This window comes from Heterodontus francisci, chromosome 4 (genome assembly GCF_036365525.1).
Source record: "Heterodontus francisci isolate sHetFra1 chromosome 4, sHetFra1.hap1, whole genome shotgun sequence".
NCBI lineage: Eukaryota > Metazoa > Chordata > Chondrichthyes > Heterodontiformes > Heterodontidae > Heterodontus > Heterodontus francisci.
This window is the reverse complement of record NC_090374.1, coordinates 41,623,830-41,641,321: the sequence shown is the minus strand read 5'-3', so window position 1 is coordinate 41,641,321 and position 17,492 is coordinate 41,623,830. Positions and strand designations below refer to the sequence as shown.

Sequence of the window (17,492 nt, the reverse complement as noted above, 5' to 3'; positions counted from 1 at the left end):
TATTCATTGCAACCTACTATCCCACCTATTTTAGTGTCATCTGCAAATTTGGCTGGACTACCTTCTATCCCTGCATCCAAGTCATTAATATAGATTGTAAATAGTTGGGGCCCGAGGACCAAACCCTCTGGCACCCCACTAGTTACTTCTTGCCAACCTGAAAAGGGCCTATTTATCCCGAATCACTGTTTTCTGTTGGTTAGCCAATCCTCTATCCAAGCTAATAAATTGCCCCTAGCCCCATGTGTATTAACCTTTTGTGCGGCACCTTATCTAATGCCTTCTGGAAGTCCAGCTATACTACATCTACAGGATCCCCATTATTCACTTTACTAGTTACATCTTTGAAGAAGTCTAGCAAATTAGTCAAACACGATTTACCCTTCATAAAACAATGCTGACTCTGATGGATTGTGTTTTGACTTTTAAATGTTCTGTTATTACTTCCTTAATAATGGATTCTAACAATTTCCCAACGACAGATGTTAAACTAACTGGTCTATAGTTTCCTACTTTCTGCCTGCCTACTTTCTGCCTGTGACAGTGGGCTGGGGCTCTTAGAAGAGTGAGTCAAGGAGTTGGGAAGCAGGAGGTTAGGGAATGGAGAGAGAGGGAGACTGGGTAATGGGGATCAGGTGGATGATAGCTCAGGGCGAGACAGTGACTGGCGAATGGAGGTTGTGGATGGGTGCACATTGGGGAGACAGGGAGAGTTGGGAATGGGGATGGGAGCTTGGTGAATCAGGCAGAAGGAAAGATGGAGATTATTACTGGGGATGAGGAGATTGGTGCTCAGGCAGGTGTAGAGGGAGAGTGTAACAGCACCGGTGGTGGGGAGTGGGGGTGGAGGGACTTGGACACAGACAGGGTTGGGAAGAGGGAGACTGGGGGTCAGGGGATTGATCCGGGTTGTGCGGTTGAGAGGGAGACCGGGGAATGCAGGACCGAGTATTTCCTGGAGAGCCAGGAGCAGCAGCAGCACAACATGATGAGTGGGAGTGATGTTGAGAGAGGAGCAGCCAGTAAAGGTGTGTGTGAAACATGGGACGAATTGTGTGTAAACAGTGAAAGATTTTTCCACTGGTGAGCAAGTACGGAACAAGGGATGTGGACCGGGGATTGTCACTGGAAGATCCTTGGGTGAAGGAAAAGGAGAAGTTATTATCAAATACAATATAGCAGGACATTTAGAAAAAATCAAGGTAATCAGGCAGAATCAACATGGTTTGTGAAAGAGAAATGTTTAACCAATGTATTGGAGTTCTTTGAGGGAGTTACATGTGCTGTGGATAAAAGGGAACCAGTGTATTGTACTTAGATTTCCAGAAGGCATTTGATAAGGTGCCACATCAAAGGTTATTGCAGCAAATAAAAGCTCATGGTGTAGGGGATAACATATTGGCAAGCAAACAGGAAACAGAGAGTAGGCGTAAATGGGTCATTTTCTGGTTGGCAAGTTGTAACGAGTGGTGTGCCACAGGGATCTGTGCTGGGCCCTCAACATTTTATCATTTATACAAATGACTTAGATGAAGGGATGGAAGGTATGGTTGCTAAATTTGCTGAGGACACAAAGATAGGTAGGTAGGAAAGAAGACAGAAAGGGGCTACAAAGGGATATAGATAGGTTAAGTGAGTGGGCAAAGACCTGGCAAATGGAGTATAATGTTGGAAAGTGTGAAATTGTCCACTTTGGCAGGAAGAATAAAAAAGAAGCATATTATCTAAATGGTAAGAGATTGCAGAGCTCTAAGATGCAGAGGGATCTGGGTGTCCTACTGCATGAATCACAAAAGATTAGTAGGCAGGTAGAGCACGTAATTAGGAAATCTACTAGAATGTTATTGTTTATCACAATGGGAATTGAATACAAAAGTAGGGAGGTTATGCTTCAGCTATACAAGGCATTGGTGAGACCACTTCTGGAGTACTGTGTACAATATTGGTCTCCTTATTTAAGGAAGGATGTAAATGCATTAGAGGCAGTACAGAGAAGGTTTACTAGACTAATACCTGGAATGGGTGGGCTAGGTTTGTATCCGCTGGAATTTAGAAGAGTAAGAGGCAACTAGATTGAAAAATATAAGATCCTGAGGGGTCTTGACAGGGTGGCTATGGAAAGGATGTTTCCCCTTGTGGGAGAATCTAGAACTAGGGGTCACTGTTTAAAAATAAGGGGTTGCCCATTTAAGACAGAGATGAGGAGAAATGTTTTCTCTCAGAGGGTCGTGAGTCTTTGAAATTCACTTCCTCAAAATGCGGTGGAAGCAGAGTCTTTGAATATTTTTAAGGCAGAGGTAAATAGATTCTTGATAAGCAAGGGGCTGGAAGGTTATCAGGGGTAGGTGGAAATGTGGAGTAATCAGTTCAGCCATGAACTTATTGAATGGCGGAGCAGGCTTGAAGGGCCAAGTGGCCTACTCCTGCTCCTAATTCGTACGTTCATATGTAAAAGAAAGAATTTGGATTTCTATAGCATCTTTTACAACTGAAGGATGTCGCAAAGCATTTTACAGCCAGTTAAGTACTTTTGAAGTATAGTCACTGTTGCAATATAGGAAATGCAGCAGCCAATTGATCACACAAACAGCAATGGGATAAGGACCAGATAATCTGTTAATATTGATTTTGGTTGAGTGATAAATATTGGCCAAGACACTGGGAAGAACTCTGTGCCATGGAATCATTCACCTTCTTTAGTTTCACCCACAGTACTTACACTTGCACAAATCTTCAATCATCCCCAAACTTGCAGATTGATCCCCAACACCTTCAATCTAGGTCATTAAAATAGATAGTAAGCATCAAAGCTCAAAAACTGATCCCTGCGGGATACCACTGATGTCCGCAGCATCGATAATAACTTTCTACCTACGGGAATGCAGTCAATTCTTAATCCGCTTTAGATTTAGATTTATATTTAGATTTAGAGATACAGCACTGAAACAGGCCCTTTGGCCCACCGAGTCTGTGCCGATCAACAACCACCCATTTATACTAATCCTACATTAATCCTATATTCCCTACCACATCCCCGCCATTCTCCTAACACCTACCTACACTAGGGGCAATTTACAATGGCCAATTTACCTATCAACCTGCAAGTCTTTGGCTGTGGGAGGAAACCGGAGCACCCGGTGGAAACCCACGCGGTCGCAGGGAGAACTTGCAAACTCCGCACAGGCAGTACCCAGAACTGAACCCGGGTCGCTGGAAGATGGAACTGTTGGGTTGAAGGAGCAGCACTCGCTGTTTGTCACAGGCATGAATCTGGTGATGTGATGTAAAGTGCTCCTTGTGTTGCTGGGCATGGTGCCAGACCTTGCACTGGCCCAATGGCATCTTCCCTTTTATCTGGTGATTAAAAATGAACCTAGTATACAAGGGCACATAAAATCTCCAGATGGGGGAGCAAAACATTATCTAAGATCGCCCTTCATCCTGATGGTGGCCTTTCTGTTGAGCTGCATCAAGCTGTGCATGACCCAGAAATATGTAAACCAAGTTTCACCATGTGCTGATGTTCTCTGCTCCTGATGTTATGAAGGATGGGTCTGGCCACAGGGCTGTGGAATCTTCAGATGGAGTTTAAATTCAGTCATCCAGAGATTTGACTGTTTCCCACTTGCTGCATCTTGTTTCTTGAATGATTCTAGTTCACCAGGGTTTTTTGCTTCCAACTATATAGAGTCATACAACATAGAAACAGGCCCTTCGGCCCACCGCGTCCATGCCGACCATAATGCCTATCTATACTAATCCCACCTGCCTGCATTAATTCCATATCCCTCTATGTCTTGCTCATTCAAGTACCTGTCCAAATGCCTCTTAAATGTTGCTACTGTTCCTGCCTCCACCACCTCCTCAGGTAGCTCATTCCAGATACCCACTATTCTTTGTGTGAAAAATTTACCCCTTTGATCCCCTTTAAAACTCCTCCCTCTCACCTTAAATCTATGCCCTCTAGTTTTAGTCACCCCTATCATGGGAAACAGACTCTGGCTATCTACCCTATCTATGCCTCTCATAATTTTATATACCTCCAACATTGCCCCTCTCAGCCTCCTTCGCTCCAGGGAAAACAGACCGAGCCTATCCAATCTCTCTTTATAACTCAAGCCCTCCAAACCAGGCAACATCCTTGTGAATCTTTTCTGCACCCTCTCTAGCTTAAGCACATCTTTCCTGTAGTGCGGCGACCAGAACAGTACACAGTACTCCAAATGCAGTCTAACCAACGTTATATACAACTGTAACATGACGTCACAACTCTTGTACTAAATGCTTCGGTCGATGAAGGCAAGCATGCCATACGCCTTCTTCACCACCCTGTCTACCTGTGTTGCCACTTTCAGGGAACTATGTACTTGCACCCCAAGGTCTCTCTGCTCAACAGTATTCCCCAGGGTCCTGCCATTCACTGTATATGTCCTGCCCTGGTTTAACTTCCCAAAATGCATCACTTCACACTTATCTGCATTAAATTCCATTTGCCAATCCCTTGCCCACTTTCCCAGTTGATCTATATCCTTTTGTAACCTTAGACAACCTTCTTCACTGTCCACTATACCACCAATTTTGGTGTCATCTGCAAACTATCTGAAAGTCCATTCCAAGTGTTAACTGATCCTATTATCAGTCCTAAATTAACCTTTTACCAGCTTGAACCTATGTTTCCTTGAGTTACTCCCACTGTTTAATTTATAGAATTCCAGATGTGTATTCCCCTCCACACAGTAGCAGAGTATTTCCAATGAGTCCTGTGGTTGTTATTCTTTCAATTGAACACAAAGAGCAATCAATCTGTCTTTCTCTTAAATGCAGAAAGAAAATGAACAAAGCATAAGAATCTGCAAACGACAAATATGGGTGTTGGAGAAAACGTTAAGTACAAAGTGGGGGGAAATAAGCTTTAAAATTACGATAAAATCTTTTAACATTAATATTTCTTGCTACCCAGCATGTAATTTATTTACAATGTTAAACAAAATGATTTATTACATTATTTTTGTTCAACTCTCTCTTGGATCTCCACGGCCCATATTACACTCCCAAAGCCTTCACTGACTCAATTATTGCTCATCTTTATTTACACCACGAGCGGATTGGGCCAGATTTCTGATTGGTCAGAACTGTCCCCATTATTGTCGCCCCTCACAAAGATGGCCGCCTTGGTAACCGTGAATGGTTGCCGTGGTAACCAGGGAGCATCTTGCCCCTCCTGTACCTGGTGAGTTGGAGCAGCAAGAATCGAAAGGATTTTTGTGCAGACGGCGGCCTGTGGATCGTGAACGCTGAAAAATGGTGAGTCTCAGCAGTCATCAAACCATCCTAGCTGGGCTAATGTGAACGTCCTAATGTGAACGTCCGAAGAAGGTGTTGATTAGGGAATTGGCTATATTTCGCTAACATGTCAAAACTGGAGTCACATTTTGATGTTTAGAAGTGTTAAATAATGTCTGTCAATTTGCCTTGGAGTGGGAAAGTTACAAGCACCCCAAAGAGCAATTACGTTTTTATTGCCCTCTGGAATTATTTAAGATCATCATCACTAGGGAAAAAGTACTGAGCAAACTATTGGGATTGAAGGCAGACAAGTCCCGAGGGACTGATGGCCTACATCCTAGGGTCTTAAAGAATGTGGCAGCAGAGATAGTGGATCCATTGGTTATAATATTCCAAAATTCCCTGGATGCAGGAAAGGTTCCAGTGGATTGGAAAAAAGCTAATATTCAAAAAGGGAGGGAGGCAGTAAGTAGGAAACTATAGACCAGTTAGTTTAACATCTGACATTTGGAAATTGTTAGAATCCATTATTAAGGAAGTAATAACAGGACATTTAGAAAGTCAAAATGCAATCCATCAGAGTCAGCATGGTTTTTTGAAGGGTAAATTGTGTTTGACTAATTTGCTAAAGTTGTTTGAAGCTGTAACAAGCAAAGTGGATAATGGGGATCCTGTAGATGTAGTATATCTGGACTTCCAGAAGGCATTTGATAAGGTGGCGCACAAAATGTTAATACACAAGGTAAGTTCACATGGGGTTAGGGGCAATTTATTAGCTTGGATAGAAGATTGGCTAACCAACAGAAAGCAGAGATAAATGGGTCTTTTTCTGGTTGGGAAGATGTAAATAGTGGGGTGCCAGAGGGTTCGGTCCTCGGGCCCCAACTATTTACAATCTATGTTAATGACTTGGATGCAGGGATAGAAGGTACCATAGCCAAATTTGCAGATGACACTAAAATAGGTGGGATAGTAAGTTGCAATAAAGAAAGAATAAATTTACAAATGGATATGGATAGGTTAGGTGAATGGGCCAAAATTTGGTAGATAGAGTTTTAACATGGATAAGTGTGACATTATCCATTTTGGTCGGAAGAATAGAAAGGCAAATTATTATCTAAATGGAGAGAAACTTCAGAGAGCTTTGGTGCAGAGGGATCTGGGTGTCCTCATGCATGAATCGCAGAAAACTAGTATGCAGGTACAGCAGGTAATAAGGAAGGCAAATGGAATTTCAGAATAAATACAAGAAATGCTGGAAATACTCAGCAGGTCTGGCAGCATCTGTGGAAAGAGAAGCAGGGTTAAAGTTTCGGGTCAGTGACCCTTCTTTGGAATTTTGGCATTTATTGCTAAAGGAATAGAGTATAAAAGTAGGGAAGTGTTGCTGCAAACGTACAATGCATTAGTGAGACCGCACCTTGAGAATTGCATACAGTTTTGGTCTCCTTACTTGAGGAGGGATGTAATTGCATTGGAGGAGGTTCACTAGATTCCAGAGATGAGGGGTTTTCTTATGAAGAGAGATTGAGCAGTTTAGGCCTTTACTCTCTAGAGTTTAGAAGAATGAGAGAAGATCTATTTGAGGTATATAGTATCAACAGCACAGAAACAGGCCATTCGGCCCAACTGGTCTGCATCAGCATTTACACAAGCCTCCTCCCACCCTAATTCCCTCTTCCCAGCCTGTCCCCCTTGTGCCCCTCTTGTCCTTTCTCCCTCATGTATGCATCCAGCCTCCCTGTGAATACATCAGTGCTCTCTACCTCAATCCATGTGCCAGCGAGTTCCACATTCTCACCACTCTCTGTGTAAGGTAATTCTTTATTTGATCTGTTAGTGACTATCTTATAGAGACATTGCCTTGATCTGGACTGACTTATAAGTGGAAACCGTTTCTGCACATTCCCCCTATCAAACCCTTTCCTGACATTTGATAGGCTGGATGTGGAGAGATTGTGGGTGACTGGAATCTCAATGTCCCTTTTTCATCCCGGATCATGTTTTCATTTTGAGGGTCAAAGCTCTCCAGGAGGGTCATGTGATCCTAAAAGAGGTTATCAGAGTGGGCAATTCCTGGGCCTAATGGTACCTCTGTGATTCACAGGAACAGGAGAAGGCCATTCAGCCCCCCGAGCCTGTTACTCTCTGTTCAGTTAGATCATGGTTAGTCTGTATCTTAACTCCTTCACTCACTTTGATTCCGTATCCCTCAATACGTGTACCGAAGAAAAACGTCCATCAATCTCAGTTTTGAAATTTTCAATTGACCTCCAGTCTTGACAGCTTTTTGGGAGGAGAGAGTTCCAATTCCCGTGACCCTCTGTGTGATGACCTGCTTCTGACGGCACCCCTGAATGGTCTGGCTCATATTTTAAGGTTGTGCCCCCTTGTTCTGGACTCCCCCACCAGAGGAAATAGTCTCTCTCTGTATCTACTCTATCAAATCCTTTAAAAACCTCAATCAGATCACCCCTTAGTCTCCGCTAATGCAGAGGAATACAAGCCGGCCCATCCTCATAATTTAACCCTTTTAGCCCCTTTGACTCGGTTCTACAACATGTGGGACCGATAGTGCTAATCTGGGCTCAGTCCAAGTTTGCTGTCTGGTGTTGCTGGAACTCTCTGCTGAAACTGAAAACCAGTAACATCTGGGCTGCATCTGCTAGACTGAGCAGCCCAGTGGCCAAGCTCGGGTTGTGCCTTAATGAAAGAGCTTGGTCCAGTTTGTGTGAGCAACTGTCTCAGGCCTCACGTTCAGTTAATGTGGGAATTGTCCTCCCACCCACGCTATCACAGGAATTGAATCGATTTAAATTGTGTCACTCCCGTCGCTCACTCTATTGCTTCCCGGTGTTGCTCAGCTTTGAAAACGCCTTTTCCTTCGCTTTTGCCTGAGACTGTCACACATTCGCCTCACTTTGGCAAACCGCAGCCACTTCCTGCCCCTCCCCCCACCCACCCACCAACTTTCATCATCAACTTTTAAGAAGTTGGGGAAAAAAGTCAATCTTTTTCTTTCTCCATTAGACTGTTCGTCTTGTTCAGGGGCCTCCCTCTGTCCTTGAAGCAGCCTTTAGGGGCTACTGGAAGCTGAGTTCCAGGTGTTGCTGCTTCACACAAATTGTTGCTGTCCTGCTCCTTGCAATGTCTAAACCCTGTCCCCCCTCCCCCACCACTGTTAGACCACCTGAGCTGGCTATGGCTGGACACACAACCTTTCTGCACGGGCGCCCACTTTCAATATGGAGATCACTGTATCTCACTCATTGTGTACATCAGCTGTGTTTGTGTAGCAGGAATCCTATTGTGAGCTTTGAATGATTTCTGGGGATTGTTTTGAGCATTTTGCATGGATAGGCTGAGTTATTGACTCTCGCTGAGTTAAACCAGAGGCTGTGTCGCTGTGTCGCTGTCTCTCAATCTGTCTCGATTGTGTATGCCGTATGTACACAGCTGAGATATAAATATCTGTCTCCTTTACAGCACAGTTACTATCACTGTACATCTCTCTGAGATGATGCACATTGATCTGTTCAGTGCTCTGATGTGGAAAGGGTGTGGAGGGGGAAGGGTTAATGAGTTATTGTGGCCCAGTCACTTTTATGATAATGATAGTCCTGAGTTACTGTTTTATTTCAGTCACCGCCGACAATATATCACTTCCTTCATACCATATAATGGCACCTTCCGCCTATGGAGCAACATTACAGGCAAGTAGGTCACCGGGTTCCTGGAGTTCACAGCTCATTCTACCCAGTCAGTTCCTCTCTACAATTCAGCTTCTATTTGTTTCTTCATTCTCCCTCCTTCTTTCCCCAGCCCTACACTAGGTCCTTGCTGATCTGTCAATTCCCAGTTCCGATACAGGATTTAGACTCGGAATGTTAACCTGTCTTCTCTCTCGGCAGGTGAGATGACCTTGTCCACTCTCTATTCTATACACTGGAATGTTCTGTTCATTTCCATCCCCTGGGATTGTTCCATGTTTCTGATACGCTCACCTGTTCCATTCCGATTTCACTTCTATCTGGTTCCCCTTTTACTTTTCACTTCCCTCGGGTATTATTTAATTTACCAGGTCTCGGATGGTTTCCTTTGTCATGTCCTTCCCACTGGTGTTCTCTCTCACTCTAGTTCCTCTCCCCTGCCCCTCTTTACCTTTAACTTCCCAGCTGGAGTCTGTGTTTCTCTTGCTGTATTTCTGCCCGGGTTTTAATTCTCCTCTGTCTCTGCACCCCGATGACTCTCGATGTTCTTGAGGTTTTTATTTCATTTTACAGGAGTCTCTGGAACAGTTGCCGCGAGTTTGTTCACTGCACCGATTAAACAAACCCCCAAATATCATCAACGAGACATTGTCACTCGGTTGGAGCAGCCCTGACCTCCGGTGACATTTGCACCATCCGCAGCACCTTTGACTGAGACCGAAGTCCTTCAGTCCAATATCCGCTCTCTGGTTTCGGGTCGATTCCAGGGTGTCAGCAAGCGGCTGCCGTTTGTCTCCGAGTCTCACACTGGTCCGGTCCTCAGACAGGATGATTAAGGGGAGTGACAAAGTAGACATAGAGAGGATTTTTCTTCTGGTGGGGCAATCTAGAACGAGAGGTCATAGTTTTAGGATAAGGTATAGCAGATTTAAAACAGAGATAAGGAGAACTTACTTCTCTCAAAGGGTCGTGAGTCTGTGGAATTCACTACCCCAGAATGCAGTGGATGCCGGGACATTGAGTAAATTTAAGGAGGAGATAGACAGATTTTTAATTAGTAATGGGTTGAAGGGTTATGGAGAATGGGTAGGAAAGTGGAGTTGAGGCCGAGATGAGATCAGCCAATATCGTATTGAATGGCGGAGCAGGCTCGAGGGGCTGAATTGCCTGCTCCTGCTCCTAGTTCTTATATCTTTTCGTACAGGGATGACTCAATTGTGACTTTAAAAGGACAGTTTGTTACCAAAATCACACATGTGATGTAGCTCAGACTATCTGTGAGCAATGCCACAGTAGATGAGATAGTCAGTGTTAGGTTGAGGGAGAGACCATAAAGGCATTGTTTAGTGCTGTCTGATGTACTGTGTGCAGTTCTAGTCATGTCATCATAGGAAGCATATTAGGAACATAGGGACAGCAGTAAGTTATTCAGCCCCTCAAGCCTGCTGTACTACTTATAAAATCATGGACGATTTGTGTGTTAACTCCATCTACCCGCCTTGTGTCGTTAATCCTTAATACTTAATACAAAAACAAATCAATCTCAGTTTTGACATTTCCAATTGACTCCAGCCTCAACAGCTTTTTGGGGGAGTGGGAACCAGATTTCCACTATCTGTTGTGTATCCTTGAATTAACTAACCTAATTTTAAGGTTATGCCCCCTTGTTGTGGACTTTCTCACCAGAGGACATAGTTTCTCACTATATACCCTATTAAATATTTTAATCATCTTAAACACCTCAATTAGATCACTCATTAATCTTCTATACTTAAGGGGATATAAGCCGAGTCTATGCAGTGCGTCCTTATAATGTAACTGTTTTAGCCCCGGAGATGATATGAAGATGGACAATCAGGACTATGATAAATATAAACAAGGAAGGCCGGCACAGTGGTTAGCACTGCAGCCTCACAGCTCCAGGGACCCGGGTTTGATTCTGGGTACTGCCTGTGCGGAGTTTGCAAGTTCTCCCTGTGACCGCGTGGGTTTTCGCTGGGTGCTCCGGTTTCCTCCCACAGCCAAAGACTTACATGTTGGTAGGTAAATTGGCCATTGTAAATTGCCCTAGTGTAGGTAGGTGATAGGGAATATGGGATTACTGCAGGGTTAGTATAAATGGGTGGTTGTTGGTCGGCACAGACTCGGTGGGCCGAAGGGCCTGTTTCAGTGCTGTATCTCTGAATAAATAAACTAATCTCTTATTTATTTAGGAAAAATTATATTCCACCCATCACAACATCTTGAAGGGAAATCCTCCTGAATATCAAGCTTTTTGTCTCTCATACCCCACCTGATGGGTGATGTGGAACAGCAGAGTTTTTTTGGCATGGGAGGGGGTGGGGTGGTCAAGGTTTACAAGCCTCAAGCCCATTCCAAATTCTAATCACTCTTTGTAGGCAGAAATTCTGACACCAATCCTAAATTTGATTTCATATTTTTGGGTTTTTAGACTATATATAGTCTAAAAACTTTCTTATCCACAGCTGTCACAAAAGTTTCTCAATTCGCTTGAAAAAGCTCTTCAAAACACTCCAGGGGATACAGAGACCAAGTGGGCTCATATCAGAGATGCCATCTATGACTCAGCAATGACCACCTTTGGCAAACTTGAGAAGCAGAATGCAGACTGGTTTCAATCTCACTTTGAAGAGCTGGAACCTGTCATAGCCACTAAGTGCACTGCACTTCTGAACTACAAGAAAGCTCCCAGCGAGTTAACATCCTTAGCACATCATGCCAGAAGCACCACGCAAAGAACAGCCAGGCGCTGTGCAAACGACTACTGGCAACACCTATGCAGTCGTATTCAGCTGGCCTCTGACACCAGAAAGATCAGAGGAATGTATGACGGCATTGAGAAAGCTTTTGGGCCAACCATCAAGAAGATCGCCCCCTCAAGTCTAAATCAGGAGAAACGATCACTGACCAATGCAAGCAAATGGACTGCTGGGTGGAGCACTACCTAGAACTGTACTCCAGGGAAATGTTGTCACTGATACTGCCCTCAATGCAGCCCAATCTCCTGCCAGTCATGGATGAGATGGACGAACAGCCAACAAAATCGGAGCTCAGTAATGCCATCGATTCTCTAGGCAGCGGAAAAGCACCTGGAAAGGACGGTATTACCCCTGAAATAATCAAGTGTGCCAAGCCTGCTATACTCTCAGCACTCCATGAACTGCTTTGCCTGTGCTGGGATGAGGGAGCAGTACCACAGGACACCACCCTCTATAAGAACAAGAGTGACCGCGGTGACTGCAACAACTACCGTGGAATTTTCCAGCTCAGCACAGTGGGGAAAGTCTTCGCTCGAGTCATTTTAAACAGACTCCAGAAGCTGGCTGAGCGTATCTACCCTGAGGCACAGTGCGGCTTCCAAGCAGAGAGATCCACCATTGACATGTTGTTCTCCCTTCGCCAACTACAGGAGAAATGCCACGAGCAAGGACGCCCCTCTACGTTGCCTTCATAGATCTCATCAAAGCCTTTGACCTCGTCAGCAGAGGTGGTCTCTTCAGACTACTAGCAAAGATCGGATGTCCACCAAAGCTATTAAGTATCATCACCTCGTTCCATGACAATATGAAAGGCACAATTCAGCATAATGGTGCATCATCAGACCCCTTTCCTATCCTGAGTGGTGTGAAACATGGCTGTGTTCTGGCACCTACACTGTTTGGGATCTTCTTCTCACTGCTGCTCTCTCACGCGTTTAAGCCTTCAGAAGAAGGAATTTTCCTCCACATAAGATCAAATGGCAGATTGTTCAACCTTGCCTGTCTTAGAGCGAAGACCAAAGTACGGAAAGTCCTCATCAGGGAACTCCTTTTTGCTGACGATGCTGCATTAGCATCCCACACGGAAGTGTGTCTACAGAGACTCATCGAAAGGCTTGCGGCTGCCTGCAACGAATTTGACCTAACCATCAGTTTCATGAAAACGAACATCATGGGACAGGGCGTCAGAAATGCTCCATCCATCAATATCAGCGACCACGCTCTGGAAGTGGTTCAAGAGTTCACCTATCTAGGCTCAACCATCACCAGTAACCTGTCTCTCAATGCAGAAATCAACAAGCGCATGGGAAAGGCGTCCGCTGCTATGTCCAGACTGGCCAAGAGGCTGTGGGAAAATGGCGCACTGACACGGAACACAAAAGTCCGAGTGTTTCAAGCCTGTGTCCTCAGTACCTTGCCGTACAGCAGCGAGGCCTGGACAACGTATGTCAGCCAAGAGCGACGTCTCAACGCATTCCATCTTCGCTGTCTCCAGAGAATCCTTGGCATCAGGTGGCAGGACCGTATCTCCAACGCAGAAGTCCTCGAGGCAGCCAACATCCCCAGCATGTACACCTTACTGAACTGGTTGAGATGGCTTGGCCATATGAGCCGCATGGAAGATTACAGGATCCCCGAGGACTTATTGTACAGTGAGCCCATCACTGGTATCAGACCCCCTGATTGTCCATGTCTCCGCTTTAAAGATGTTTGTAAACGCGACATGAAGTCCTGCGACATTGACCACAAGTTGTGGGAGCCAGTTGCCAGCGATCACTGGAGCTGGCAGACAGCTATCAAGGCGGGGCTGAAGAGAGGCGAGTCAAAGAGACTTAGCAGTTGGCAGGAAAAGAGACAGAAGTGTAGGAGAGAGCCAACTGTGTAACAGCCCCGACAACCAACTTCACCTGCAGCGCCTGTGGAAGAGTCTGTCACTCTAGAATTGGCTTTTATAGCCACTCCAGGCACTGCTGCACAAACCACTGACCACCTCTAGGTGCTTACCCATTGTCTCTCGAGACAAGGAGGCCAAAAAGGGAAAAAAATGAAAGGAAAGACTATATATGTTCTCAGGCTCAATGTTGCAGGTCACTCCCATACTGAATCTCACACTCCCTACAGGCCAGGGTGCATTTTTTTTTGTCCAATAAATGGTACTGTGCAGGAATCATAACAGAGAACATTTACTGTGGCCACTGGAGTGTATCCTGTGCCACCATGTGAATTTTCTCTTTTCTCTCTTGCCAAATCAAGACACAGGTTTTGAAAAAATGGTCTTATTTACATAAAATTCTATGACAGGAAGTCTCTGACCACCATCAGTCATACTGCACTTGAACCAATCAAGGGCCTTGTCGCAGCATAAAACTTTGGGATTGCAATAACAGTCCCCGGGTTCATTAACATTTCAAACCAACATTGTGTGCGCCAAAACAAATTCCACCTGGTGGAATCCTTGCCCAGACAACGCGACTAAACTGAGCTCATTGTTTCTGTTTGGCATTGCATTATAATCCCCTAGGTGCTTAATATACATAGAATTTACAGTATAAAAACAGACCAATCAACCCAACTGGTTAATGCCAGTGTTTAAGCTCCAAGAGAGCCTCCTTCCACTCCTCTTCATTTAATTCTATCAGCATAGAATAGCAGGGCGGCGCAGTGGTTAGCACCGCAGCCTCACAGCTCCAGCGACCCGGGTTCAATTCTGGGTACTGCCTGTGTGGAGTTTGCAAGTTCTCCCTGTGTCTGCGTGGGTTTCCTCCGGGTGCTCCGGTTTCCTCCCACATGCCAAAGACTTGCTGGTTGATAGGTAAATTGGCCATTATAAATTGCCCCTAGTATAGGTAGGTGGTAGGGAAATATAGGGACAGGTAGGGATATGGGATTAGTGTAGGATTAGTATAAATGGGTGGTTGATGGTCGGCACAGACTCGGTGGGCCGAAGGGCCTGTTTCAGTGCTGTATCTCTAAAAAAAAATAACCTTTTCTCTGATATATGTTTATCTAGCTTCCCTTCAAATGCATCTGTGCCATTCACGCCAACTATTACTTGTGGTAGCAAATTCCACATTCTAACTACTCTCTGAATAAGGAAGTTGCTCCTGAATTCCCTAATGGATTTATTGGTGACTATCTTATATTTCTGGCCCCTAGTTTTGGATTCCCCACAAGTGGAAACATTTTCTCTATGTCAGCTATACCCTTTGACAGTACCTTCCAATCCCGCAGCCTCTACTCCTCAGAAGAACAAGGGCAGCAGGTGCCTGGGAACACCACCACTTGCAAGTTCTCTTTCAAGTCATACACCATTCTGAATTATAAATATATTAGCATTCCTTCATCATCACTGAATCAAAATCCTGGAACCCCCCATCTAACAGCACTATGGGTGTATCTACACCACACAGACTGCAGCAGTTCATGAAGACAGCTTACCATTACCTCCTCAATTAGGAATGGGCAATAGACAATCACATCCCATGAACGAGTAAAAAAAATTCAGCAACGCGGACAGCAGATTTAATACATTAATTATGTAGAGAGATGAATTACTTAGTTTCAATAAATTTATTTCAGCTGCCACTCGATTCCGAAGATTTGTTGTTTCGAATAAAGGGAGGAATTCAGTTGGAAGGAGTCCTCAACGAATCAGATGGTGAGTAAATTGCATATTAGATCTAGCTTTAATTTTTGAAGTGATCAGTTTACTTTTTCAAAAAGGGTCTTTCTATCATTGAATGATTACAATTTTTAACACCTCTTAAGCAATAAGATTTTGTGTGCTAAAATTCTGTAGGAGAAGTTTGTTATCTTTAATTCGGACTACAAGATGTTCTAGGGAATTCCATTCTCTTCGGGCTAGCTATTTTTCAACGTTGCCCTTTGTGAAATGTCATCTGCCAACACATGTTCTTTCTGATTGAGTGACATTTCAGCAATCTCATTGCCCAATAGTAATCGTGTGAAGATTCTATTCCTGTCACTTCCAAAGTTTTCTACGTTACACCTAATTGTGTTATTGTCTTAATTGTTTGATTGAAAAGGCTCTCGATCAATGCTAGTATAGGCAAGTCAGGTGAGGTTGGGAACTCGGCAGGCACCTAGTTCATAAGAACATAACAAAAAGTCGAGGAGAAGAAATATTCATTTGATCCACTAAGCACGTCTCTTTAGTATTTCATCTCACCCAGACTTGCCATCAACAGAATCTTAAACTGCTTTAACAGTAAATGTTGGAAACACACAACACATCAATCATCATCTCTGGCGAGAGCAGCCATGTTCACAGTGCAGTTGAGGACCCTTATTCAGAACTCTTAACACCTTTGAGCTTGACAATGGACAATGCTACTGAAAATGGACCAATAATGGAAAATCTGTAAGATATCATCTTGACATCTGAAATAATTATCAGATCCGGACTCTGGTATCAATGGTTGACTCTCTTTATTTCAGATATTAATTACAATTAGCAGGCAGACAATATATATACGTTTCTACCAAGCAAACAGCTCATTGGGGTTACTAAGCCCCCCAGTTCTTAGCTCCAGTCCAGGTACTTCAAGCTGCTCCGCTTCTCTACCAAACCTTATCCTTATATATCTTCACATAAACTAGTTGCTTCTCATTTCATCATTCTTGCCTAATTTAGGCAAAAGTGCAGGTCAGTGCATTATTCTAAAGATCCCTCAGCACTCGAGACTTACTTAGCAAAGCCAACAGATCAGGAAAACACTTCTAGCAAAACCAGACAGTTTAGAGGCAGAACAGAAGCAAAGATCATCAAGACAATTTACAAAGTAAGATAATGTTAGAAACAGATGATCTAGTTAGTTGGTAATTGCATCACAAGCTGATAGCAAACAAAGACAATGGCCCTGATATTTATGGGGAGGATGCAGAGGAGCATGATAGCACCGGTGAAACCCGGCAAGGCTGGGGATACAGAGGTGCTGCCAAATTTAAAATCGATGATCCTGGCAGAAGCTGAAGAGAGGCTGCAATCGTCAGGGGAGGCTGAGCGTTTCCTTGAGTGGCTGGCGGAGTATGCCTGTTCCTCCTAATCCATAAGGAGTGCAATAAAAAACACTTACAGCTCCTGCCTCCATTTCACTGCTGGGTTTCCTGAGCCCTGGGAAACTCAGCCGGTAGCAGTTAGGAGCTTAATTTAAATGTGATATTGAGGTGTCCTGCCCCTCCAAGACAGGACACTCGCAGGAACCTGCTGCAGTAAAAATGGGAATGGTTGTGCGTCTGTTGGTCTGAGAACATGTTCCCAAATACTTTTTTATATATATAGTATATAGATTGTGTCAAAAACACTTTGTCCAATTATTTGTTTTAAATGACAAGTTATATTCAGGTGAGGAAGGCCCCGTAACATTTGCTGGCTTTTTCCAAATACTTTTGCCTCCACCCGCTACCATCTCGAACGTAAAGGCAGCAGGTGCAGGCCACCTGCCAGTTCCCCTCCAAGTCATAAGCCATCCTTCACTGGGTCAAAAACCTGGAACTCCCTTCCTCACAGCTGTGAGTGTACCTACACCACATGGACTACAGTGGTTCAAGAAGGCAGCTCACCATCTCTCAAAAGTAATTAGGAATGGGCAACAAATGCCTTGCCAGTGACACTCACTTTGCATGAATGTAAAAAAAAGAGTGTGGGTGGTCTTCAGCTCCCTGACCCCACATGGTGGTGGTGGTGGTGGCGGTG

At 44.3% G+C, this 17,492-nt stretch overlaps 1 protein-coding gene across 1 annotated transcript in view; it reads left to right on the top strand.

Annotated features, from left to right (window-relative positions):
• The first annotated feature begins 10,842 nt into the window (after nt 1-10,842).
• Nucleotides 10,843-17,492, top strand: part of LOC137368789 (ufm1-specific protease 2-like) — a 93,497-nt gene continuing 86,847 nt past the window's right edge. The window contains exons 1-3 of the mRNA XM_068028993.1: nt 10,843-10,892; nt 14,933-15,038; nt 15,356-15,434. Of these exons, the coding sequence (XP_067885094.1) occupies nt 10,843-10,892; nt 14,933-15,038; nt 15,356-15,434 (235 nt within the window). The remainder of the gene's footprint in view (nt 10,893-14,932; nt 15,039-15,355; nt 15,435-17,492) is intronic.